General features: G+C 44.9%; 1 protein-coding gene across 2 annotated transcripts; it reads left to right on the forward strand.

Annotated features, from left to right (window-relative positions):
* Positions 1 to 27,894, forward strand: LOC141205001 (uncharacterized). Of its 2 annotated transcripts, none has more exons than XM_073664056.1 (7): positions 1 to 58; positions 18,005 to 18,155; positions 18,285 to 18,464; positions 18,542 to 18,665; positions 18,758 to 18,855; positions 19,054 to 19,144; positions 21,427 to 27,894. In XM_073664056.1, the coding sequence occupies exons 2-7, from the start codon at positions 18,078 to 18,080 to the stop codon at positions 23,013 to 23,015; spliced, it is 2,160 nt and encodes a 719-aa protein (XP_073520157.1). In that variant the 5' UTR covers positions 1 to 58; positions 18,005 to 18,077; the 3' UTR covers positions 23,016 to 27,894. The 2 variants fall into 2 exon arrangements, with proteins under 2 accessions (XP_073520157.1, XP_073520158.1); XM_073664057.1 differs by having other exon boundaries at positions 21,430 to 27,894.
* The last annotated feature ends 74 nt before the right edge of the window (positions 27,895 to 27,968 follow it).

Genomic DNA, 27,968 nt, shown 5'->3' on the forward strand with positions numbered 1-27,968 from the left:
TCACAGCTCCTGTGCGCACAGAGCAGCCATATATGTAGTGGCGGCTCTGGAGGTGGAGGTATGTGGAGACCCCATTACTGGGCGCAGGGGGCATTAACCCCTTCAGCACCGAGACTCTTTTGGGGTCTTGTGTTGCCCCTTTATAAGAATCATAAGGTTTTTGTTCTGTTTCCTGTAATAGATACATACGACCCAACTATGGAGACAGGAAGGGAGGAAACGTATTGTTCTCATAGTACAGGACCCCTTTACTGCCCCCACAGTGTAATACCCCCATTATGCCCCTTATGCAGGATGTATGATGCCCCCCACACAGTGTAATGCCTCCATTATGCCCCTTATACAGGATGTATGATGCCCCCCACACAGTGAAATGCCCCCATTATGCCCCTTATGCAGTATGTATGATGCCCCCACACAGTGTAATGCCCCCATTATGCCCCTTATGCGGGATGTATGATGCCCCCCACACAGTGTAATACCCCCATTATGCCCCTTATGCAGTATGTATGATGCCCCCACACAGTGTAATGCCCCCATTATGCCCCTTATGCAGGATGTATGATGCCCCCACAGTGTAATGCCCCCATTATGGCCCTTATGCGGGATGTATGATGCCCCCCACACAGTGTAATACCCCCATTATGCCCCTTATGCAGTATGTATGATGCCCCCACACAGTGTAATGCCCCCATTATGCCCCTTATGCGGGATGTATGATGCCCCCCACACAGTGTAATACCCCCATTATGCCCCTTATGCAGTATGTATGATGCCCCCACACAGTGTAATACCCCCATTATGCCCCTTATGCGGGATGTATGATGCCCCCCACACAGTGTAATGCCCCCATTATGCCCCTTATGTAGTATGTATGATGCCCCCCACACAGTGTAATGCCCCCATTATGCCCCTTATGCGGGATGTATGATGCCCCCACACAGTGTAATGCCCCCATTATGCCCCTTATGCGGTATGTATGATGCCCCCACACAGTGTAATGCCCCCATTATGCCCCTTATGCGGGATGTATGATGCCCCCACACAGTGTAATGCCCCCATTACACCCCTTATGCAGTATGTATGATCCCCCACACAGTGTAATGCCCCCATTACACCCCTTATGCAGGATGTATGATGCCCCCACACAGTGTAATGCCCCCATTATGCCCCTTATGCAGGATGTATGATGCCCCCACACAGTGTAATGCCCCCATTATGCCCCTTATGCAGGATGTATGATGCCTCCACACAGTGTAATGCCCCCATTATGCCCCTTATGCAGGACGTATGATGCCCCCACACAGTGTAATGCCCCCATTATGCCCCTTATGCAGGATGTATGATGCCCCCACACAGTGTAATGCCCCCATTATGCCCCTTATGCAGGATGTATGATGTCCCACACAGTGTAATGCCCCCATTACGCCCCTTATGCAGTATGTATGATCCCCCCCACACAGTGTAATGCCCCATTATGCCCCTTATGCAGTATGTATGATCCCCCCCACACAGTGTAATGCCCCATTATGCCCCTTATGCAGGATGTATGATGTCCCCACACAGTGTAATGCCCCCATTACACCCCTTATGCAGGATGTATGATGCCCCCATTATGCCCCTTATGCAGGATGTATGATGCCCCCACACAGTGTAATGCCCCCATTATGCCCCTTATGCAGGATGTATGATGTCCTCACACAGTGTAATGCCCCCATTATGCCCCTTGTACAGTATGTATGATGCCCCACACAGTGTAATGCCCCCATTATGCCCCTTATGCAGGATGTATGATGCCCCCACACAGTGTAATGCCCCCATTATGCCCCTTATGCAGGATGTATGATGCCCCCACACAGTGTAATGCCCTCATTATGCCCCTAATGCAGGATGTATGATGCCCCCCACACAGTGTAATGCCCACATCATGCCCCTTATGTAGGATGTATGATGCCCCCACAGTGTAATGCCCCCATTATGCCCCTTATGCAGGATGTATGATGCCCACACCATGTAATGCCCCCATTATCCCCTTATACAGGATGTATGATGCACCCACACAGTGTAATGCCCCCATTATGCCCCTTATGTAGGATGTATGATGCCCCCACAGTGTAATGCTCCCATTATGCCCCTTATGCAGGATGTATGATGCCCCCACACAGTGTAATGCCCCCATTATGCCCCTTATGCAGGATGTATGATGCCCCCACACAGTGTAATGCCCCCATTATGCCCCTTATGCAGGATGTATGATGCCCCCACACAGTGTAATGCCCCCATTATGCCCCTTATTCAGGATGTATGATGCCCCCACACAGTGTAATGCCCCCATTATGCCCCTTATACAGTGTGTATGATGCCCCCACACAGTGTAATGCCCCCATTATGCCCCTTATACAGTGTGTATGATGCCCCCACACAGTGTGATGCCCCCATTATGCCCCTTATACAGTGTGTATGATGCCCCCACACAGTGTAATGCCCCCATTATGCCCCTTATGCAGGATGTATGATGCCCCACACAGTGTAATGCCCCCATTACGCCCCTTATGCATTATGTATGATCCCCCCCACACAGTGTAATGCCCCCATTATGCCCCTTATGCAGGATGTATGATGCCCCCCACAGTGTAATGCCCCCATTATGCCACTTATGCAGGATGTATGATGCCCCCCACACAGTGTAATGCCCCCATTATGCCCCTTATGCAGTATGTATGATGCCCCCACACAGTGTAATGCCCCCGTTATGCCCCTTATGCGGGATGTATGATGCCCCCCACACAGTGTAATACCCCCATTATGCCCCTTATGCAGTATGTATGATGCCCCCACACAGTGTAATGCCCCCATTATGCCCCTTATGCGGGATGTATGATGCCCCCCACACAGTGTAATGCCCCCATTATGCCCCTTATGTAGTATGTATGATGCCCCCCACACAGTGTAATGCCCCCATTATGCCCCTTATGTGGGATGTATGATGCCCCCACACAGTGTAATGCCCCCATTATGCCCCTTATGCGGGATGTATGATGCCCCACACAGTGTAATGCCCCCATTACACCCCTTATACAGTATGTATGATCCCCCACACAGTGTAATGCCCCCATTACACCCCTTATGCAGGATGTATGATGCCCCCACACAGTGTAATGCCCCCATTATGCCCCTTATGCAGTATGTATGATGTCCCCACACAGTGTAATGCCCCCATTATGCCCCTTATGCAGGATGTATGATGCCCCCACACAGTGTAATGCCCCCATTATGCCCCTTATGCAGGATGTATGATGCCCCCACACAGTGTAATGCCCCCATTATGCCCCTTATGCAGGATGTATGATGCCCCCACACAGTGTAATGCCCCCATTATGCCCCTTATGCAGGATGTATGATGCCCCCACACAGTGTAATGCCCCCATTATGCCCCTTATGCAGGATGTATGATGCCCCACACAGTGTAATGCCCCCATTATGCCCCTTATGCAGGATGTATGATTCCCCACACAGTGTAATGCCCCCATTATGCCCCTTATGCAGGATGTATGATGCCCCACACAGTGTAATGCCCCCATTACGCCCCTTATGCATTATGTATGACCCCCCCCACACAGTGTAATGCCCCCATTATGCCCCTTATGCAGGATGTATGATGCCCCACACAGTGTAATGCCCCATTATGCCCCTTATGCAGGATGTATGATGTCCCCACACAGTGTAATGCCCCCATTACACCCCTTATGCAGGATGTATGATGCCCTCACACAGTGTAATGCCCCCATTATGCCCCTTATGCAGGATGTATGATGCCCCCACACAGTGTAATGCCCCCATTATGCCCCTTATGTAGGATGTATGATGCCCCCACAGTGTAATGCCCCCATTATGCCCCTTATTCAGGATGTATGATGCCCCCACAGTGTAATGCCCCCATTATGCCCCTTATACAGTGTGTATGATGCCCCCACACAGTGTAATGTCCCCATTATGCCCCTTATGCAGGATGTATGATGCCCCCCACACAGTGTAATGCCCACATCATGCCCCTTATGTAGGATGTATGATGCCCCCACAGTGTAATGTCCCCATTATGCCCCTTATGTAGGATGTATGATGCCCCCACGCAGTGTAATGCTCCCATCATGCCCCTTATGTAGGATGTATGATGCCCCCACACAGTGTAATGCTCCCATCATGCCCCTTATGTAGGATGTATGATGCCCCCACAGTGTAATGTCCCCATTATGCCCCTTATGTAGGATGTATGATGCCCCCACACAGTGTAATGCTCCCATCATGCCCCTTATGCAGGATGTATGATGCCCCCACGCAGTGTAATGCTCCCATCATGCCCCTTATGTAGGATGTATGATGCCCCCACACAGTGTAATGCCCCCATTATGCCCTTATGCAGGATGTATGATGTCCTCACACAGTGTTATGCCCCTTATGCAGGATGTATGATGCCCCCACACCGTGTAATGCCCCCATTATGCCCCTTATGCAGGATGTATGATGCCCCCATTATGCCCCTTATGCAGGATGTATGATGTCCTCACACAGTGTAATGCTCTCATTATGCCCCTTATGCAGTATGTATGATGGTCCCACACAGTGTAATGCCCTCATTATGCCCCTTATGCTGGATGTATGATGCCCCCACACAGTGTAATGCCCCCATTATGCCCCTTATGCAGGATGTATGATGTCCTCACACAGTATAATGCCCCCATTATGCCCCTTATGCAGGATGTATGATGCCCCCACACAGTGTAATGCCCCCATTATGCCCCTTATGCAGGATGTATGATGCCCCCACAGTGTAATGCCCCCATTATGCCCCTTATGCAGGATGTATGATGTCCTCACACAGTGTAATGCCCCCATTATGCCCCTTATGCAGGATGTATGATGTCCTCACACAGTGTAATGCCTCCATTATGCTCCTTATGCAGTATGTATGATGCTCCCACACAGTGTAATGCACTCATTATGCCCCTTATGCAGGATGTATGATGCCCCCACACAGTGTAATGCCCCCATCATGCCCCTTATGTAGGATGTATGATGCCCCCACACAGTGTAATGCCCCCATTATGCCCCTTATGCAGGATGTATGATGTCCTCACACGGTGTAATGCTCTCATTATGCCCCTTATGCAGTATGTATGATGCTCCCACACAGTGTAATGCCCCCATTATGCCCCTTATGCAGGATGTATGATTCCCCCACAGTGTAATGCCCCCATTATGCCCCTTATGTAGGATGTATGATGCCCCCACAGTGTAATGCCCCCATTATGCCCCTTATTCAGGATGTATGATGCCCCCACACAGTGTAATGCCCCCATTATGCCCCTTATACAGTGTGTATTATGCCCCTTATGCAGGATGTATGATGCCCCCCACACAGTGTAATGCCCCCATTATGCCCCTTATGCAGTATGTATGATGCCCCCACACAGTGTAATGCCCCCATTATGCCCCTTATGCAGGATGTATGATGCCCCCACACAGTGTAATGCCCCCATTATGCCCCTTATGCAGGATGTATGATGCCCCCACACAGTGTAATGCCCCCATTATGCCACTTATGCAGGATGTATGATGTCCCCACACAGTGTAATGCCCCCATTATGCCCCTTATGCAGGATGTATGATGCCCCCACACAGTGTAATGCTCCCATCATGCCCCTTATGTAGGATGTATGATGCCCCCACACAGTGTAATGCCCCCATTATGCCCCTTATGCAGTATGTATGATGTCCTCACACAGTGTTATGCCCCTTATGCAGGATGTATGATGCCCCCACACCGTGTAATGCCCCCATTATGCCCCTTATGCAGGATGTATGATGCCCCCATTATGCCCCTTATGCAGTATGTATGATGTCCCCACACAGTGTAATGCCCCCTTTATGCCCCTTATGTAGGATGTATGATGCCCCCACAGTGTAATGCCCCCATTATGCCCCTTATGCAGGATGTATGATGCCCCCACACTGTGTAATGCCCCCATTATGCCCCTTATGCAGTATGTATGATGCCCCCACACAGTGTAATGCCCCCATTATGCCCCCTATGCAGGATGTATGATGCCCCCACACAGTGTAATGCCCCCATTATGCCCCTTATGCAGGATGTATGATGCCCCCACAGTGTAATGCCCCCATTATGCCCCTTATGCAGGATGTATGATGTCCTCACACAGTGTAATGCCCCCATTATGCCCCTTATGCAGGATGTATGATGTCCTCACACAGTGTAATGCCTCCATTATGCCCCTTATGCAGGATGTGTGATGCTCCCACACAGTGTAATGCCCTCATTATGCCCCTTATGCAGGATGTATGATGCCCCCCACACAGTGTAATGCCCCCATTATCCCCTTATGCAGAATGTATGTTGCCCCCACACAGTGTATTGCCCCCATCATGCCCCTTATGTAGGATGTATGATGCCCCCACACAGTGTAATGCCCCCATTATGCCCCTTATGCAGGATGTATGATGTCCTCACACAGTGTAATGCTCTCATTATGCCCCTTATGCAGGATGTATGATGCCCCCACAGTGTAATGCCCCCATTATGCCCCTTATGTAGGATGTATGATGCCCCCACAGTGTAATGCCCCCATTATGCCCCTTATACAGTGTGTATGATGCCCCCACACAGTGTAATGTCCCCATTATGCCCCTTATGCAGGATGTATGATGCTCCCCACTCAGTGTAATGCCCACATCATGCCCCTTATGTAGGATGTATGATGCCCCCACGCAGTGTAATGCTCCCATCATGCCCCTTATGTAGGATGTATGATGCCCCCACACAGTGTAATGCCCCCATTATGCCCTTATGCAGGATGTATGATGTCCTCACACAGTGTTATGCCCCTTATGCAGGATGTATGATGCCCCCACACCGTGTAATGCCCCCATTATGCCCCTTATGCAGGATGTATGATGCCCCCATTATGCCCCTTATGCAGGATGTATGATGTATGATGTCCTCACACAGTGTAATGCTCTCATTATGCCCCTTATGCAGTATGTATGATGGTCCCACACAGTGTAATGCCCTCATTATGCCCCTTATGCTGGATGTATGATGCCCCCACACAGTGTAATGCCCCCATTATGCCCCTTATGCAGGATGTATGATGTCCTCACACAGTATAATGCCCCCATTATGCCCCTTATGCAGGATGTATGATGCCCCCACACAGTGTAATGCCCCCATTATGCCCCTTATGCAGGATGTATGATGCCCCCACAGTGTAATGCCCCCATTATGCCCCTTATGCAGGATGTATGATGTCCTCAGACAGTGTAATGCCCCCATTATGCCCCTTATGCAGGATGTATGATGTCCTCACACAGTGTAATGCCTCCATTATGCCCCTTATGCAGTATGTATGGTGCTCCCACACAGTGTAATGCACTCATTATGCCCCTTATGCAGGATGTATGATGCCCCCCACACAGTGTAATGCCCCCATTATCCCCTTATGCAGTATGTATGATGCCCCCACACAGTGTAATGCCCCCATCATGCCCCTTATGTAGGATGTATGATGCCCCCACACAGTGTAATGCCCCCATTATGCCCCTTATGCAGGATGTATGATGTCCTCACACAGTGTAATGCTCTCATTATGCCCCTTATGCAGTATGTATGATGCTCCCACACAGTGTAATGCCCCCATTATGCCCCTTATGCAGGATGTATGATGCCCCCACAGTGTAATGCCCCCATTATGCCCCTTATGTAGGATGTATGATGCCCCCCACAGTGTAATGCCCCCATTATGCCCCTTATTCAGGATGTATGATGCCCCCACACAGTGTAATGCCCCCATTATGCCCCTTATACAGTGTGTATTATGCCCCTTATGCAGGATGTATGATGCCCCCCACACAGTGTAATGCCCCCATTATGCCCCTTATGCAGTATGTATGATGCCCCCACACAGTGTAATGCCCCCATTATGCCCCTTATGCAGGATGTATGATGCCCCCACACAGTGTAATGCCCCCATTATGCCCCTTATGCAGGATGTATGATGCCCCCACACAGTGTAATGCCCCCATTATGCCCCTTATGCAGGATGTATGATGCCCCCACACAGTGTAATGCCCCCATTATGCCCCTTATGCAGGATGTATGATGCCCCCACACAGTGTAATGCTCCCATCATGCCCCTTATGTAGGATGTATGATGCCCCCACACAGTGTAATGCCCCCATTATGCCCCTTATGCAGGATGTATGATGTCCTCACACAGTGTTATGCCCCTTATGCAGGATGTATGATGCCCCCACACCGTGTAATGCCCCCATTATGCCCCTTATGCAGGATGTATGATGCCCCCATTATGCCCCTTATGCAGTATGTATGATGTCCCCACACAGTGTAATGCCCCCATTATGCCCCTTATGTAGGATGTATGATGCCCCCACAGTGTAATGCCCCCATTATGCCCCTTATGCAGGATGTATGATGCCCCCATTATGCCCCTTATGCAGGATGTATGATGCCCCCACACTGTGTAATGCCCCCATTATGCCCCTTATGCAGTATGTATGATGCCCCCACACAGTGTAATGCCCCCATTGTGCCCCCTATGCAGGATGTATGATGCCCCCACACAGTGTAATGCCCCCATTATGCCCCCTATGCAGGATGTATGATGCCCCCACACAGTGTAATGCCCCCATTATGCCCCTTATGCAGGATGTATGATGCCCCCACACAGTGTAATGTCCCCATTATCCCCTTATGCAGAATGTATGATGCCCCCACACAGTGTAATGCCCCCATCATGCCCCTTATGTAGGATGTATAATGCCCCCACACAGTGAAATGCCCCCATTATGCCCCTTATGCAGGATGTATGATGTCCTCACACAGTGTAATGCTCTCATTATGCCCCTTATGCAGGATGTATGATGCCCCCACAGTGTAATGCCCCCATTATGCCCCTTATGTAGGATGTATGATGCCCCCACAGTGTAATGCCCCTTATTCAGGATGTATGATGCCCCCACAGTGTAATGCCCCCATTATGCCCCTTATACAGTGTGTATGATGCCCCCACACAGTGTAATGTCCCCATTATGCCCCTTATGCAGGATGTGTGATGCCCCCCACACAGTGTAATGCCCACATCATGCCCCTTATGTAGGATGTATGATGCCCCCACAGTGTAATGTCCCCATTATGCCCCTTATGTAGGATGTATGATGCCCCCACACAGTGTAATGCTCCCATCATGCCCCTTATGCAGGATGTATGATGCCCCCACGCAGTGTAATGCTCCCATCATGCCCCTTATGTAGGATGTATGATGCCCCCACACAGTGTAATGCCCCCATTATGCCCTTATGCAGGATGTATGATGTCCTCACACAGTGTTATGCCCCTTATGCAGGATGTATGATGCCCCCACACCGTGTAATGCCCCCATTATGCCCCTTATGCAGGATGTATGATGCCCCCATTATGCCCCTTATGCAGGATGTATGATGTCCTCACACAGTGTAATGCCCTCATTATGCCCCTTATGCTGGATGTATGATGCCCCCACACAGTATAATGCCCCCATTATTCCCCTTATGCAGGATGTATGATGTCCTCACACAGTATAATGCCCCCATTATTCCCCTTATGCAGGATGTATGATGCCCCCACACAGTGTAATGCCCCCATTATGCCCCTTATGCAGGATGTATGATGCCCCCACAGTGTAATGCCCCCATTATGCCCCTTATGCAGGATGTATGATGTCCTCACACAGTGTAATGCCCCCATTATGCCCCTTATGCAGGATGTATGATGTCCTCACACAGTGTAATGCCTCCATTATGCCCCTTATGCAGTATGTATGATGCTCCCACACAGTGTAATGCCCCCATCATGCCCCTTATGTAGGATGTATGATGCCCCCACACAGTGTAATGCCCCCATTATGCCCCTTATGCAGGATGTATGATGTCCTCACACAGTGTAATGCTCTCATTATGCCCCTTATGCAGTATGTATGATGCTCCCACACAGTGTAATGCCCCCATTATGCCCCTTATGCAGGATGTATGATGCCCCCACAGTGTAATGCCCCCATTATGCCCCTTATGTAGGATGTATGATGCCCCCACAGTGTAATGCCCCCATTATGCCCCTTATGTAGGATGTATGATGCCCCCACAGTGTAATGCCCCCATTATGCCCCTTATTCAGGATGTATGATGCCCCCACACAGTGTAATGCCCCCATTATGCCCCTTATACAGTGTGTATTATGCCCCTTATGCAGGATGTGTAATGCCCCCATCATGCCCCTTATGCAGTATGTATGATGCCCCCACACAGTGTAATGCCCCTTATGCAGGATGTATGATGCCCCCACACAGTGTAATGCCCCCATTATGCCCCTTATGCAGGATGTATGATGCCCCCACACAGTGTAATGCCCCCATTATGCCCCTTATGCAGGATGTATGATGCCCCCACACAGTGTAATGCTCCCATCATGCCCCTTATGTAGGATGTATGATGCCCCCACACAGTGTAATGCCCCCATTATGCCCCTTATGCAGGATGTATGATGCCCCCACACAGTGTAATACCCCCATTATGCCCCTTATGCAGGATGTATGATGCCCCCATTATGCCCCTTATGCAGTATGTATGATGTCCCCACACAGTGTAATGCCCCCATTATGCCCCTTATGTAGGATGTATGATGCCCCCACAGTGTAATGCCCCCATTATGCCCCTTATGCAGGATGTATGATGCCCCCACAGTGTAATGCCCCCATTATGCCCCTTATGCAGGATGTATGATGCCCCCACACTGTGTAATGCCCCCATTATGCCCCCTATGCAGGATGTATGATGCCCCCACGCAGTGTAATGCCCCCATTATGCCCCTTATGCAGGATGTATGATGCCCCCACGCAGTGTAATGCTCCTATCATGCCCCTTATGTAGGATGTATGATGCCCCCACACAGTGTAATGCCCCCATTATGCCCTTATGCAGGATGTATGATGTCCTCACACAGTGTTATGCCCCTTATGCAGGATGTATGATGCCCCCACACCGTGTAATGCCCCCATTATGCCCCTTATGCAGGATGTATGATGCCCCCATTATGCCCCTTATGCAGGATGTATGATGTCCTCACACAGTGTAATGCTCTCATTATGCCCCTTATGCAGTATGTATGATGCTCCCACACAGTGTAATGCCCTCATTATGCCCCTTATGCTGGATGTATGATGCCCACACAGTGTAATGCCCCCATTATGCCCCTTATGCAGGATGTATGATGCCCCCACACAGTGTAGTGCCCCCATTATGCCCCTTATGCAGGATGTATGATGTCCTCACACAGTATAATGCCCCCATTATGCCCCTTATGCAGGATGTATGATGCCCCCACACAGTGTAATGCCCCCATTATGCCCCTTATGCAGGATGTATGATGCCCCCATTATGCCCCTTATGCAGGATGTATGATGTCCTCACACAGTGTAATGCCCCCATTATGCCCCTTATGCAGAATGTATGATGTCCTCACACAGTGTAATGCCTCCATTATGCCCCTTATGCAGTATGTATGATGCTCCCACACAGTGTAATGCCCTCATTATGCCCCTTATACAGGATGTATGATGCCCCCCACACAGTGTAATGCCCCCATTATCCCCTTATGCAGTATGTATAATGCCCCCATTATGCCCCTTATGCAGTATGTATGATGCCCCCACACAGTGTAATGCCCCCATTATCCCCTTATGCAGTATGTATGATGCCCTCCACACAGTGTAATGCCCCCATTATGCCCCTTATGTAGGATGTATGATGCCCCCACAGTGTAATGCCCCTTAAGCAGGATGTATGATGCCCCCACACAGTGTAATGCCCCCATTATGCCCCTTATGCAGTATGTATGATGCCCCCACACAGTGTAATGCCCCCATTATGCCCCTTATGCAGGATGTATGATGCCCCCACACAGTGTAATGTTTCCATTATGCCCCTTATGCAGGATGTATGATGCCCCCCACACAGTGTAATGCCCCCATTATGCCCCTTATGCAGTATGTATGATGCCCCCACACATTGTAATGTCTCCATTATGCCCCTTATGCAGGATGTATGATGTCCTCACACAGTGTAATGCCCCCATTATGCCCCTTATGCAGGATGTATGATGCCCCCACACAGTGTAATGCCCCCATTATGCCCCTTATGCAGGATGTATGATGTCCTCACACAGTGTAATGCCCCCATTATGCCCCTTATGCAGGATGTATGATGCCCCCACACAGTGTAATGCCCCCATTATGCCCCTTATGCAGGATGTATGATGCCCCCACACAGTGTAATGCCCCCATCATGCCCCTTATGAAGGATGTATGATGCCCCCACACAGTGTAATGCCCCCATTATGCCCCTTATGCAGGATGTATGATGTCCTCACACAGTGTAATGCCCCCATTATGCCCCTTATGCAGGATGTATGATGCCCCCACACAGTGTAATGCCCCCATTATGCCCCTTATGCAGTATGTATTATGCTCCCACACAGTGTAATGCCCCCATCATGCCCCTTATGCAGGATGTATGATGCCCCCACACAGTGTAATGCCCCCATTATGCCCCTTATGCAGTGTGTATGATGCTCCCACACAGTGTAATGTCCCCATTATACCCCTTATGCAGGATGTATGATGCCTCCACAAAGTGTAATGCCCCCTTTATGCCCCTTATGCAGTATGTATGTCCATCCCTATGCTATACAGGCGATCAGAGTAAAAAAAGTGAAAGTCCCATAGTGGGAAATAGTATAAAAGTAAAAGAAAGTGTTTAAAAAAATGAAAAAAAAAAAAATTTTTGTAAAATATTTTAAAAAATCAAAAAAGAATCCACCAAAAATAAAAATATAATGTCCCTATCAATAAATATTATTATGAAAAAAAACAAACATAAAAGTTCACATATTTGGTATCGCCGCGTCCGGAACGACCTGACCTATAAAACTGTCCCACTAGTTAACCCCTTTAGTGAACACGGTAGAAAAAATAAATAAAAAACTAAGCAAAAAACAATGCTTTATCATCATGCTGCAAAAACAAAAATTGGAATAACACACGATCGAAAAGACGAATATAAATAATAATGGTACCGCTGAAAAGGTCATCTTGTCCCACAAAAAATAAGCCACCATACAGCTCCATCAGCTGAAAAATAAAAAAGTTCTAGCTCTCAGAATAAAGCGATGCAAAAAAATGTTATTTCTATAAAATAGTTTTTATTGTGTAAAAGCGCCAAAACATAGAAAAACGATATAAATGTGGTACCGCTGTAAACGTACTGACCTGAAGAATAAAGCTGCCTCATCAATTTTACCACATGCGAAACGGCATAATTTTTTTAAAAAAAAAAAACAATTCCTTGCGCTCAAGACTAATGACAACTTATTCAATATGATGACCTAATGTTATCAAATTCTGTCGTACCTCTGGGTTCAAAATGTTCACTATACCCCTTGAGGGGTGTAGTTGCCAAAATGGGGTCACTTGTGGGGGGTTTCCACTATTTAGGCACCCTACTATTTAGGCATCCGCTCTCAATTCCAGCCAATTTTGCGTTCAAAAGGACACGCACTGCTCCTTCCCTTCTGAACTCTGTCGTGCGCCCAAACACTGTATTTTCCCCACACATGGGGTATTGGCGTACTCAGGAGAAATTGCAGAAAAGTTTTTGGGGTCCATTTTCTCCTCTTATCCTTGTGAAAATAAAAAAATGGGGTTAAAACACAATTTTTGTGGAAAAAGTTTGATTTTTTTATTTTCACGGCTCCATGTTATAAACTTCTGTAAAGCACTTGGGGGTTCAGGGTGCTCACCACACATCTAGATAAGTTCCCTGGGGGGTCTAGTTTCCAAAATGGTGTCACTTGTGGGGGGTTTCCACTGTTTAGGCACATCAGGGGCTCTCCAAATGCAACATGGCGTCCGCTAATTATTCAAGCAAATTTTACATTCAAAAAGTCAAATGGCACTCCTTCCCTTCCTGCCATGAGCCAAAACAGTGGTTTTTCCCCACATATGGGGGAAATTGCACAACAAATTTTGGGGTCTATTTTTTCCTATTACCCTTGCGAAAATAAAAAAAATTGGGTCTAAAGTAACATTTTTGTGAAAGAAGTTAAATGTTAATTTTTTTCTTCCACATTCCAAAAATTCATGTGAAGCACATGAAGGGTTAATAAAGTTCTTGAATGTGGTTTTGAGCACCTTGAGGGGTGCAGTTTTTAGAATGGTGTCACTTTTGGGTATTTTCTGGCATAAAGACCACTCAAATTTACTTCAAATGTGATGTGGTCCCTAAAAAAATGGTTTTGTAAATTTTGTTGGAAAAATGAGAAATCGCTGGTCAACTTTTAACCGTTATAGCTCCATAATAAAAATAAATACATTTTGGTTTCAAAATTGTGCAGATGTAAAGTAGACATGTGGGAAATGTTATTTATTAACTATTTTGTGTGACATATCTCTCTGATTTAAGGGCATAAAAATTCAAATTTTGAAAATTGAAAAATTTTCAAAATTTTCACCAAATTTCCATTTTTTTCACAAATAAACGCAAGTGATATCGAAGAAATTTTACCACAATCATGAAGTACAACATGTCACGAAAAAACAATCTCAGAATCAGGGGGATCCGTTGAAGCGTTCCAGAGTAATTACCTCATAAAGTGACAGTGGTCAGAATTGTAAAAATTGGCCTGGTCATTAACGTGCAAACCACCTTGGGTTGTAAAGGGGTTAATGAGAAAAAAATAAACTTTTTAGAATTTACCAAATGGCTGCAATGAAACAAAGAGTGAACACTTTAAAGGGGTCTGAATACTTTCCGTACCCACTGTATATGTATGTCCCTTATCCTAGGCCCCATCCTGATATATGTCCTCCGTTCTGCCTCTGTTCTTTAGTGTATAGAAAAAAAATAAACTATTACACTCACCAGGGGCAAACATAGAAGTAATGGGGCCCCATAACAGAAGTATAATGCACTCCCCATAATCCTCCATACAGTATAATGCACAGCCTATAGTCATCCATGTAGTATAATGCACAGCCCATAGTCATCCATACAGTATAATGCACAGCCCATAGTCCGTACATGTAGCGTAATGCACAGCCCATAGTCTGTACATGTAGCGTAATGCACAGCCCATAGTCCATACATGTAGTATAATGCACAGCCCATAGTCCGTACATGTAGCGTAATGCACAGCCCATAGTCCGTACATGTAGTGTAATGCACAGCCCATAGTCCGTACATGTAGTGTAATGCACAGCCCATAGTCCGTACATGTAGTGTAATGCACAGCCCATAGTCCGTACATGTAGTATAATGCACAGCCCATAGTCCGTACATGTAGCGTAATGCACAGCCCATAGTCCGTACATGTAGTGTAATGCACAGCCCATAGTCCGTAGATGTAGCGTAATGCACAGCCCATAGTCCGTACATGTAGTATAATGCACAGCCCATAGTCCGTACATGTAGTATAATGCACAGCCCATAGTCCGTACATGTAGTGTAATGCACAGCCCATAGTCCGTACATGTAGCGTAATGCACAGCCCATAGTCCGTACATGTAGCGTAATGCACAGCCCATAGTCCGTACATGTAGTATAATGCACAGCCCATAGTCCGTACATGTAGCGTAATGCACAGCCCATAGTCCGTACATGTAGTATAATGCACAGCCCATAGTCCTTACATGTAGCGTAATGCACAGCCCATAGTCCGTACATGTAGTATAATGCACAGCCCATAGTCCTTACATGTAGCATAATGCACAGCCCATAGTCCGTACATGTAGTATAATGCACTGCCCATAGTCCGTACATGTAGCGTAATGCACAGCCCATAGTCCGTACATGTAGCGTAATGCACAGCCCATAGTCCGTACATGTAGTATAATGCACTGCCCATAGTCCGTACATGTAGCGTAATGCACAGCCCATAGTCCGTACATGTAGCGTAATGCACAGCCCATAGTCCGTACATGTAGCGTAATGCACAGCCCATAGTCCGTACATGTAGTATAATGCACAGCCCATAGTCCGTACATGTAGTGTAATGCACAGCCCATAGTCCGTACATGTAGCGTAATGCACAGCCCATAGTCCGTACATGTAGCGTAATGCACAGCCCATAGTCCGTACATGTAGCGTAATGCACAGCCCATAGTCCGTACATGTAGTATAATGCACAGCCCATAGTCCGTACATGTAGCGTAATGCACAGCCCATAGTCCGTACATGTAGCGTAATGCACAGCCCATAGTCCGTACATGTAGCGTAATGCACAGCCCATAGTCCGTACATGTAGCGTAATGCACAGCCCATAGTCCGTACATGTAGCGTAATGCACAGCCCATAGTCCGTACATGTAGCGTAATGCACAGCCCATAGTCCGTACATGTAGTGTAATGCACAGCCCATAGTCTGTACATGTAGCGTAATGCACAGCCCATAGTCCGTACATGTAGCGTAATGCACAGCCCATAGTCCGTACATGTAGCGTAATGCACAGCCCATAGTCCGTACATGTAGCGTAATGCACAGCCCATAGTCCGTACATGTAGTATAATGCACAGCCCATAGTCCGTACATGTAGCGTAATGCACAGCCCATAGTCCGTACATGTAGTATAATGCACAGCCCATCCTCTTACATGTAGTATAATGCACAGCCCATCCTCTTACATGTAGTAGTATGGCCAAGGGCTCCATGTACTCGCTGATTTAAAAAAAAAACATTATACTCCCTTTCACTCCGCTCCCTCGCCGCGTGGTGTCTTTTTTTCTGGAAGCGACAGGAGAGGATGATGTCACTTCCACGCGCCCCCTAATGACGTACATGCCGATGTCAGCTGCTGGCCTCTGATTGGTCGGCAGCGTGTATTGTGGCACTAAGCTGAATGTCAGTCCGAGAACACACATCCAGCTGCAGCAGGGGCTGGTGGTGGCTGGGCCCGGTCACAGGAGCGACTGCGGTCATTAATCCTCTCAATATAATGCTCTCATAGTACCTCTATTTCCCCACACTCTATAATGTTCTCACAGTCCCGCCATCTTCCCACATACAGTATAATGTTCTCACAATACCACCATCCCCCCCACATACAGTATAATGATCCCACAGTGCCGCCAACCCCAATTTTATTTTGTGTTTTAACACTTGGTTTTCTTTTTTTGGTGTTTTTCATGTAATATATGGAAGCCTACAGGAAAATGCTAAAAGAAACATAATATCCAGGAAAAAAAACACTGTACATGGAGACATTCGCATCAAATAACTCCTGTCTGTGTTCTTACAAACAAGCTCTTATAAATGAGATCTAACGTGATAAACGATTATAACCTGGGAAAGACGGGAAACATTCATGTAGACAGTCGGTGATGATGTAGTTAGTGACGGACTCTGTCCAAATTTGTTTCTAGAGCCGTATTAGAAGATTAAGATGTCGTCGTCATTATGAAGTTGTTTTTTCTCATGTCACGTGTAATGTATATGACGAGAATTAGCGTTATGGAAGATGAGTCTATAAGACACGTATTTAGCTGCAGACTCCGAGGAAGAAACTGCTTGTTGTCTGTGGCCTAAAATATATAGGTTTTATTAGTACTTCAGGGACAAAAGCAGAATGTTGTAAAATAATAAAAATACCATTGCTGCGTGGGTTTCTGGGTGATTCTTACTGAAGCAGTGGCCAACTTAGCCAGTGATTGGAAGTATGGAGGAGATGTCTAAGTCAGCAATTCAACTTATGTTCCAGTCCATAAAAGACTAGAGAATACAACATCTACACATTCTATCTCCTGATATATTTCCCTTATTGTCTCCAGTAATTGTATTAATACACAGAATTCTTTATGATGTTATATCGGCTCATCTTCTTCTCATTCAGGTCTCTACAATATCGGATCCTCTCAGTGAAGATCTTCTATATTAAGAGAATTTTTCTGAATCACCTATTAAGGATGGATATGGACAGAGACAAGATGGTGGAGAGGTTATTACACCTCACCCTAGAGATCCTCTTCCGGCTTACTGGAGAGGTGAGAGATTCTGATGACGTCACATTACATCATTCTTATCTATGGAAATAACAGATGGACAGAACTGGAGAGGTGAGGACTCTGGAAATGTCTGGAGTGAGATTTATTAATGTGTTTCTCCATTATCAGGATTACACAGTAGTGAAGAAGACCTCTAGTGAGCGCTGTCAGGACCCTGTGTCTGAGGGATGGGGAAGACCCCTGAGCCCAATCACAGGACCTCCATCTCACCCCCTGATACATGAGGACATCAATGACCAGAAGATCCTAGAACTCGCCTACAAGATGATTGAGCTGCTGACTGGAGAGGTGACACTGCTGGGAATGCTGGGACATTATACTGCTATGAAGGGATCGGGGGATGACTGTATCATTGTATGTGTCAGGTTCCTATAAGGTGTCAGGATGTCGCTGTCTATTTCTCCATGGAGGAGTGGGAGTATTTAGAAGGATACAAAGATCTGTACAAAGACGTCATGATGGAGGTTCCCCAGCCCTTCACATCACCAGGTAATAGACAGGACTAAATACACACGGCCTATAATTATCTTATCTAATTATGTGTAAAAAATGAATTCAGTCCCTGTATGTGTTTCCTCCAGATCTATCCAGTAAGAGGACAACACCAGAGAGATGTCCCCGTCCTCTTCTTCCACAGGACTGTAAACAAGAAGATCCCAATGTTCCTCAGGATCATCAGGTAGATGGAGAGAAGGTGTCATGAGATCTCCCCTATGATGTGTAGACGGCTGTGAAGGTCTTGTGCTCAGTCTTGTTTTATCCACCAGTATTATATGTTTTATATTTGTGTAATGAGAACGGTGGAGATGGCAGGATTAGAGCTGATCATACATGTGACTTCTCCATCTGTCTGTGACTTTTACAATATTTGTTTCAGGGTGAAGATCAGACCCATATTAATACTACAGAGACATATGTGAGGGGTGATGAGTGGTGTAAAGAGGAGATTCTTACATATGACTACCCAGGTGAGTAGTAACCACTAAATGCAGAGAAGTCACAGATTCTTCTCTGTCACCGGCTGTGGCTGCTTTATCGGTTGTGTAGTCCGGCCATATCACAATCGTGTGATCACCATTTTGCTTCCAGATCACAACATTCTCATCCACCCAAAACTGTTCAAATGACTTTGGGTAATGAAAGCCCTTTTCTACAGAACTTACAACCTGGAGGATCCACCTACCCCCTGGAATTAGGAGACGCTGACCCTTACCTGTCTATATCTATAAAATACAAAGCCAAATGACAGCTTATGCAGAATGTGCTAACAAGTGAGAAAATCACTTGCAGAAAAATATTCTGATGGGCCTCTAATAGAAAGCGGAGAGTAATGATACTGTTGGCTTCCTAGATCCCTGATATCTCTCCTTTCTGTGCCGCTGAATGTCCTCATATGGTCCCTACAAGACCAGGTCCAGTCTTTCTGGCCAAACTTCACTTTTATGATTGAAAATATTAAATGTGCAGTGAGGCCAAGTGTGAATTTCTGTACAATAACAGCAGAGTTTCCCTTTATCCTGACTTTTCAATTTCTTTTTAAACCAACTAACTTTAAACAGGATTGTGATAAACTATACAGAAAACATTACACCTGTGCCATGATATATCTCTAAGCTGTGCGTGGCTGATGGCTGTAATATACAATTATTCACGCCTGCAGGAGATGTGTTGGCTCCAGCCCTGGTTTCATGGATTCACTCAACGTCATAAATTCCATTATGTTTTCAATCCTAAGGAATTCAGATTACTGCTCAATCTCTCCTGAAATGGGGGCGCTAATACTTTCTTTACTCTTTTGGTCAGGACTCATAGTAGCTCCAATGGTTTATCATAAATGAGTGCAACTCCGGTTTAGTGTTGGCATTCTCCCCCCAAACATACGTTCTTGTTGAGGATGTATCATATTTTTTTATGTCTTTTTTTAACAGGTTCATTCTGTATGATAGCTTGATTGTGATGGGATCGGCCGGCCTCACTTATGTGAGTCTGTAACTCCCTGGTAGTCTTTAAAAAAGGTCTCCATTTCCTCTTCCAAATGCCCAAGATTTAAATTTAAGACATCTCAGCTCTGCAGTATTATAAAAAGTTCTCTTTAAATGTCTAATATTTCTTCTTAAAACTCATCTGATAGAAAATATTGGCCCTTACAATGGTTTACATTGCTAAGAGCCACCGAGCCCCATACTCTTAATTACCCCAAAAAGGTTTCACCACTAGTTACTCTTTTTTTTTCTGAAGAATACAGTTGAGCTTCATCATTTCAGTAGTTATGTTATTGGGTTTGGTCACAGTTTTGCCCATCATCCTTTAACTTTTTTAACCCCTCCATATGGATCTGGATTTACTCAGAGACCCCTACACTTGGGCCATGGTGCTACCTGATGTTCTGTGGAGTGAGATGGGAAGAAGAATAATCAAGTAGACGGGTCGTTACCAGGAGGGCAGAGAAAATACAAACTCAGAAGACACAAGAGTAGTCAGTAAACGGGCCGAGGTCACAACAGGGAACAAATACACAAGCCGGGAGCTGAGCACAGAGGACTGAACCAGAGGAGAACAAGGCTGCATCTGGTAGCTTCTAGCAATATGCTTTGAGATTTAGTAGGGTGCGGTGCTTTCCCATTGGCTGAAGTAGGGAGCAGATTACTTCAGCGGACAGCACATACTGCCAGACTGGATGGTACTACTGGTCCCAGCAACCCTAATCTTAGGGGATGAAGGGAGCCCGTCTTGCCCAGAGCTTTTGATTCTGTCTTCTCCTCTATCACCAATGCCGTCTGCTGAGAGAAGCAGACGTCGCAGGAGCTGATCCCAGAGAAAATGGGACACACCAATTGCTGAAGTTCTAATACAACAAAATGGCAGAAAACCAGAGCAGTAGAAATCCCCATAGAGTAGTGACGAATTTGACTTCACAGCCACTTTCCGGAAATTAGCACGCCATGGATGTTGGAGAGTGAAAATAGCAAATCTGCCATTTTATTACCCAACACATAGTGCCCAGATTGTGCTCCAGGAGACACACACCATAAATTAAGTGGGTTCTTCTCACTACATCAATGCCAAATACATGGTTGCTAAATGTTCTTTGGACACAGTCTATTAGACTGTGAACTGTCATTGTCTTGGTGAATAATACAATATTTTTACATAACTTGCCATTTCTACGGACAATTTAAGTAGAAATGTTCAAAAATATAAAATTCAAGGATATTTTATTAAAAAAAATAACAATTGGTTTTATTCTTAGCAGATGTCTGTGCCAGGAGACCAGAGGGACAGCTGACATCTTCATCATCATCATGTTGGGATGAGCTTGATATCACACAGGATACAACTGAAGTGAATGCCATTACTCCAGATATACCATCGTCCCTTCACAGCAAAGATCTGTCTTCTGATTCATTAGCGACTACTAAGGAAATTCAAAGTCACAAAATAAGCATTAAAAAACAAACTACTCCTAAAGCAAAGAAGCCATTTTTATGTTCAGAATATGGAAATAGTTTTCCCATCGAAAAGTCTTTACTTAAACATCAAAAAATTCACACAGCGGACAATAGATTTTCTTGTTCCAGGTGTGGGAGATGTTTTAACCAGAAATCAGATCTTGTTAAGCACCAGAGAATTCACTCAGGGGAGAAGCCATTTTCATGTTCAGAATGTGGGAAATATTTTACCCAGAAATGGAATCTTGTCATACACCAGAGAACTCACACAGGGGAGAAGCCTTTTTCATGTTCAGAATGTGGGAAATGTTTTAACCATAAATCAGTTTTGGTTAATCACCAGAGAACTCACACAGGGGAGAAGCCTTTTTACTGTTCAGAATGTGGGAAATGTTTTAACCAAAAATCCGCTTTGGTTAAGCACCAGAGAACCCACACGGGGGAGAAGCCTTTTTCCTGTTCAGAATGTGGGAAATGTTTTAACCAGAAATCAGATTTGGTTAGTCACCAGAGAACCCACACAGGGGAGAAGCCTTTTTCATGTTCAGAATGTGGGAAATGTTTTGTATGCAAATTACACCTCGTTAGTCACCAGAGAACTCACACAGGAGAGAAGCCTTTTTCATGTTTGGAATGTGGGAAATGTTTTGGATGCAAATCCCACCTTGCTAGTCACCATAGAACTCACACAGGGGAGAAGCCATTTTCATGTTCAGAGTGTGGGAAAAGCTTTAATCAGAAGTCAGATTACATTAAGCACCAGAGAACCCACACAGGGGAGAAGCCTTTTTCATGTTCAGAATGTGGGAAATGTTTTGTATGCAAATCACACCTTGTTAGTCACCAGAGGACTCACACAGGAGAGAAGCCTTTTTCATGTTCAGAATGTGGGAAATGTTTTGTATGCAAATCACACCTTGTTAGTCACCAGAGAACTCACACAGGGGAGAAGCCATTTTTATGTTCAGAGTGTGGGAAAAGTTTTAACCAGAAGTCAGATTTCATTAAGCACCAGAGAACCCACACAGGGGAAAAGCCTTTTTCTTGTTCAGAATGTGGAAAATGTTTTAACCAGAAAGCGCATCTTGATAGCCACCAGAGAACCCACACAGGTAAGAAGTCTTTTCCATGTTCAGAATGTGGGACATGTTTTAACGACAAATCAGATTTTGTTAAGCACCAGAGAACCCACACAGGGAAGAAGCTTTTTTCATGTTCAGAATGTGGGAAATGTTTTATCCAGAAATGGAATCTTGTTATACACCAGAGAACCCACACAGGAGAGAAGCCTTTTTCATGTTTAGAATGTGGGAAATGTTTTAACCAGAAATCGCATTTTGTTAGACACCAGAGGACCCACACAGGAAAAAAGCCGTTTTCCTGTTCATAAAATCATAGAATGTTAGAGTTGGAAGGGACCTCCAGGGTCATCGTGTCCAGCCTCCTGCTCATTGCAGGATTTACTAAACCAGCTCAGACAGATGTCTGTCCAGACTCTGTTTTGAAGACTTCCATTGAAGGAGAGCTCACCATCTCTTGTGGCAGCCTGTTCCACTCATTGAACACCCTCACTGTCAAAATGTTTTTTCTAATATCTAGTCAGTATCCTCTCCCTTTCAGTTTCATTCCATTGCTTCTCGTGTTTCCATGTGCAAATGAGTGTAAGGATGTTCCTGCTACATTCTGACATCCCTTCACATATTTGTAGACCGCTATTAAGACTCGTCTTAGCCTTTTTTGCTAGCTAAACATTCCTAAATCCTTTAACCTTTCCTCATAGGACATAGTTTGTAGTCCTCTCGCCATTTTGGTCGCTCTTCTTTGAACTTGCTCCAGTTTTTCAATGTCTTTTTTAAAATGTGGTTCCCAGAGCTGGACACTATTCCAGATGAGGCCTGACCAATGAGGAGTACAGAGTGATAACTACTTCACGTGATCTAGACTATGCTTCTCTTAATACATCCCAGAACTGTATTTGCCTTTTTTTGCTGCTGCAGCAAAATGTTGACTCAAGTGTTAAAAAAGCGCTGTTGCTTAGTTCTATTTCTCCAGATCTGTAACTGTAATTTTCCTTTTTCTTGCCCAGATGTTGGATCTTGCATTTCTCCCTGTTAATTACCATTTTATTAGTCGCTGTCCATTGTTCAAACTTATCTAGATCCTTCAGAATCCTTTCTCTGTCTTCTGTAGTGTTAGCTATCCCTCCTAGCTTTGCATCATCTGCAAATTTGATTAGTTTACCTTCAGTTCCCTTATCTAGATCATTTATAAAAATGTTGAACAACATTGGGGCCAGGACAGAGCCTTGTGGTACCCAACTTGAAACACTCTTCCAATTGGATGACCAACCATTTATTACCACTCTTTGCGTAAGATCACTGAGCCAATTATGAATCCACCTAACTGTAGCCTTGTCAATCTCATAATTGGTCATTTTTCAATAAGGATAGTATGAGATACTTTATCAAATGGTTTGCTGCAGTCGAGATTTACTATATCTACCGCATTTCCCTGATCCAGCTTCTCAGTGATTTCATCATAGTAGGAAATTAGATTAATCTGGCATGACTTGGTTGCTACAATCCATGCTGGCTCTGGTTAATTACTGTATTCTTATCCAAGTACTTGCATACATGCTGTTTAATTATTTGTTCAAAGATCTTTGCTGGTATAGAAGTAAGGCTCACTGGCCTGTGATTTCCAGGCTCCATCTTCTTTTCTTTTTTGAAGATAGGAACAACATTTGCCCTTCTCCAATCTTCTGGGATGTCTCCTCCAGGATTTTTCAAAGATTCTGGCTAGTGGTTCTGCAATTTCCTCTGCTAATTCTTTAATACCCTAGGATGTAATTTATCTGGACAACTAGATTTATATTCGTATAACTTAGCTAAGTGTTCCCTCACTGTGATGACACAGCTTCTAATCTTAATTAGCCAGACGTTAAGATTTGTTAAGCCAGGAGAAATACAATATTATCTTTGACTTTTGAATGTGTGTGTTTGTTTGGTTAATAATAACAATAATTTTTATTTATATAGCGCCAACATATTTCACAGCGCTTTACAATTCAGTAGGGACATGTACAGACAATAAAACAATACAATGTATCATAATTCAACAGTACAGGAGAAGTGAGGGCCTTGCTCGCAAGCTTGCAATCTATATGGAAATAGGGGGACACAATAGATAGAACATTGTCTTCCTTCAGCCAGTATCAGTATCTAGGTGCAGTTACTGTGTGCTATTGGGTGCATGAAGGATGTGGAGACAGAGGAATAGGCAGGAGCAGATTAAGACTAACATTTAGGAGGGAACAGGGGAGAGTTATGTTAGTGAGCTGAGGTCATAGGCTTGTCTAAACAGATGTGTTTTTAAATCACGTTAAAAACATGGGGGCTAGATATTAGTCAAATTGTTTGAGGTAGTGCATTCCAGAAAACTGGCGCAGCATGAGAGAAGTCTTGGAGACGGAGTAAGCGAGGTTCGGATTAAGGAGGATGTTAGTCTTGGATCAGTTGCAGAACGAAGGGCACGGGAAGGGTGATAGACAGAAATGAGGGAAGAGATAAAGGGCGGTGCAGAATTGTGGAGAGCTTTGTGGGTGAGAGAGATGAGTTTGTATTGTATTCTGTAGTAAATGGGTAACCAGTGCAATGACTGGCACAGGGTAGAGGCATCGGTGAAGCGGCCTGATAGAAATACGACCCTGGCTGCTGCATTCAGAATGGACTGGAGAAGAGCAAGTTTGTTTAGAGGGAGGGTTGGTCAAGAAGGACAGTGACTCAGTGTTTGGGACACTGATGTTTGTTACTATGCTAATTGAATATTGTACTAACCCAGCTAGTTTATTTACAAGAGCAGAGGGATTAGCTCAAACAGTGAGACCTGAGTGAGCCCTGCACCTTCCCCCCCCAACTTGTGACTAATAACCTTAGCCACATATGTAAATATAAAAAGGGTTTTCTATGCTGCTGCAAAGAGAATCAAGGAGAATCAGAGAGACCTTCCTCGGGACAGAAGATGGATAGCATCCTCAGATTTGGATTCTACACAATAGGGACACAATAGGTTTCCAGCCTAAAAGTATATAGTTCTGACTGGAAGGATACAGATCGGCTTCATTGACCATCAGAGAATTCATGGATACAACTAGGTATCAGGGTTGCTACAATGAGGTCACCTGGCACTGTGGCTATTTTGTTTGGGGTTGCCAGGTGGGACCCTCCATCGCCTGGAAACCATGGAGACATTCGGAGAAGCCAGATTGGGACCAGCCTGTCATCTGGCCCAATAGAAACTCTCGGAGAGGCCAGGGTGGGACCCTCGGGTCTCCTGGCCTTGTACCTCGATGGACTGTCAGCTTCATAAGCTTACCGCTACCTCTTCTCTGTGGGGACCCGCCAAAAGTGAGGGGCCACTAGTTGAGGTAGTTGACGCTGGAAGTCCCAAAGTCGCAGCTGCTCTAATCTTGAAAGGCCAGCGGAAGGGTGAGACTGTAATTTTGCACCATCTCGGATATTTTCTCAGACTGTTCTATATGTTTATTGTCTGTTTAGTGGTTCAATAAAATATTGCCACACTGTTTTACCCTCACCCTGTCTTGTCTGAGTAGTATTATGCCCACGGAAGACCCTCGGGTCTTCACACTCACCATCTTTCTGTTTATAGATAATGTGGATTCTTGTATTCCTTCGATAGCACCATGAAGATCAGTTGATGTTGCAATTTCTTTCTTAAAGAAGACAGCCTTCTCAATGTAATTTTTGACCAATTCACCCTGTTCATCCTGTAAAAATTCTATAGCATCTGACTTTTCTTTTGCTTTTGACATCCCCCCCCAAAATCCATTTTTATTGATTTTGGTCTCCCTTGCAAGCCTCACTTCATTACTGGCTTTAACTCTTCTAATTCTTGCTCTGCATTACCTGCAAACAGCATTACATTCTTCTTTAAATATGCCCCCCTCTTTCCATTTAATATACACTTCTTTTTTCCTTTTTAACAAGTGTTTCAGTTCTGTGTATATCCATCCTGGTCTCTTTAAATGCTTCCAATTCTTCCTTCTTTTCGGGATTGTTACTGTGCAGTGAGAATTTCATTTAGCAAAATCTCCCCTCATTGGACATTTGTCCTTTAGAACATGGAGTCATTGAACCTTCCATTAAAATCTGCCTTTCTGATGTCCAACCTTAAAGTCTGAGTCCTCGCTGTATTCCATTCATGTGTATCATCCCACCAACTTTCAGTGATGTCTATGACATCATATCTCTCTTCCTTTGTTAGCAGCTCCAATTCTCCTTGTTTGTTTCTCATGCTCTGTGTATTTGTATAGACACATTTTAGTTTGTAGTCGGTTTCTCTTGCTCTTCTATTTTCATTCAGAATTTGTTGTTTTTGTTCTTTATTTCCATTTCTAATAGCAGGTTCTCAAAAGAATTCTTATACTGCATATTTTTTTCTGGTCATGTATTCCCCATCCCATATTAGTTTAGAATGTGGAAAATGTTTTATGAAGAAATCATCTCTTTCTAGTCACACAGGGGAGAAGCCATTTTCATGTTCAGAATGTTGGAAATGTTTTACCTGAAAATTGTACCTTCTTAAATGAGTTGCCCACTTCTAGGACAACCCTTTGTCATTCCTCATATTTGTCATTGTTAAAAGTGATGCCAGCGATGATTGAGCGCAGGGCTCACATGGCGTAACAACTTAACATGAGCCCCGGGAAGACACATGCTGATACCGCTGGAATGCCACCAGCATTGCAGGATTATAATAATAATAATCGTTATTTTTATATAGCGCCATCATATTCTGCAGCGCTTTACATACAAATTATTGTTAGAATTATGATAAGGTGTTAAAAGAATATTATTTATCCATTATGAATATATTCAATGTGTTCAATACTAGAGATTTAAAACCTTAGTTATATATAAATTATAAATATGTTTACCAAAAGATCATAGCATGACTGAAAAGTAGACAGATGGTATCTTTGCGGTCAGAAACAATTGACATTCTGAGATGTGTAGAAACAGTAACCGTATCTTTTGAATCACAGTATGCTTAGAATATTATCTATAGTCGGCAGCGAGTATTAGTTTTAACTGCCTCTCATATCTGATTGTGTATATTTTGCATTGCCTATGTAAATATTATCAAAATGTATTTGCATCAGACAGCCTGCTGAGTATCTCACTTGTTGTCTCTTTGTTAACAAACAAAATAAACAGAGTTTTACGCCGGAATTCAGATGATCTCCTATCTCACATGGTAAAAGGTGAAATTCTCCTGTCAAGAATTGTTTTTATTTTAAAGGGAATCTGGCACCACTTTGGAG

This window comes from Phyllobates terribilis, unplaced genomic scaffold (genome assembly GCF_046119375.1).
Source record: "Phyllobates terribilis strain yellow unplaced genomic scaffold, ASM4611937v1 Scaffold_136__1_contigs__length_4911898, whole genome shotgun sequence".
NCBI classification, from domain to species: domain Eukaryota; kingdom Metazoa; phylum Chordata; class Amphibia; order Anura; family Dendrobatidae; genus Phyllobates; species Phyllobates terribilis.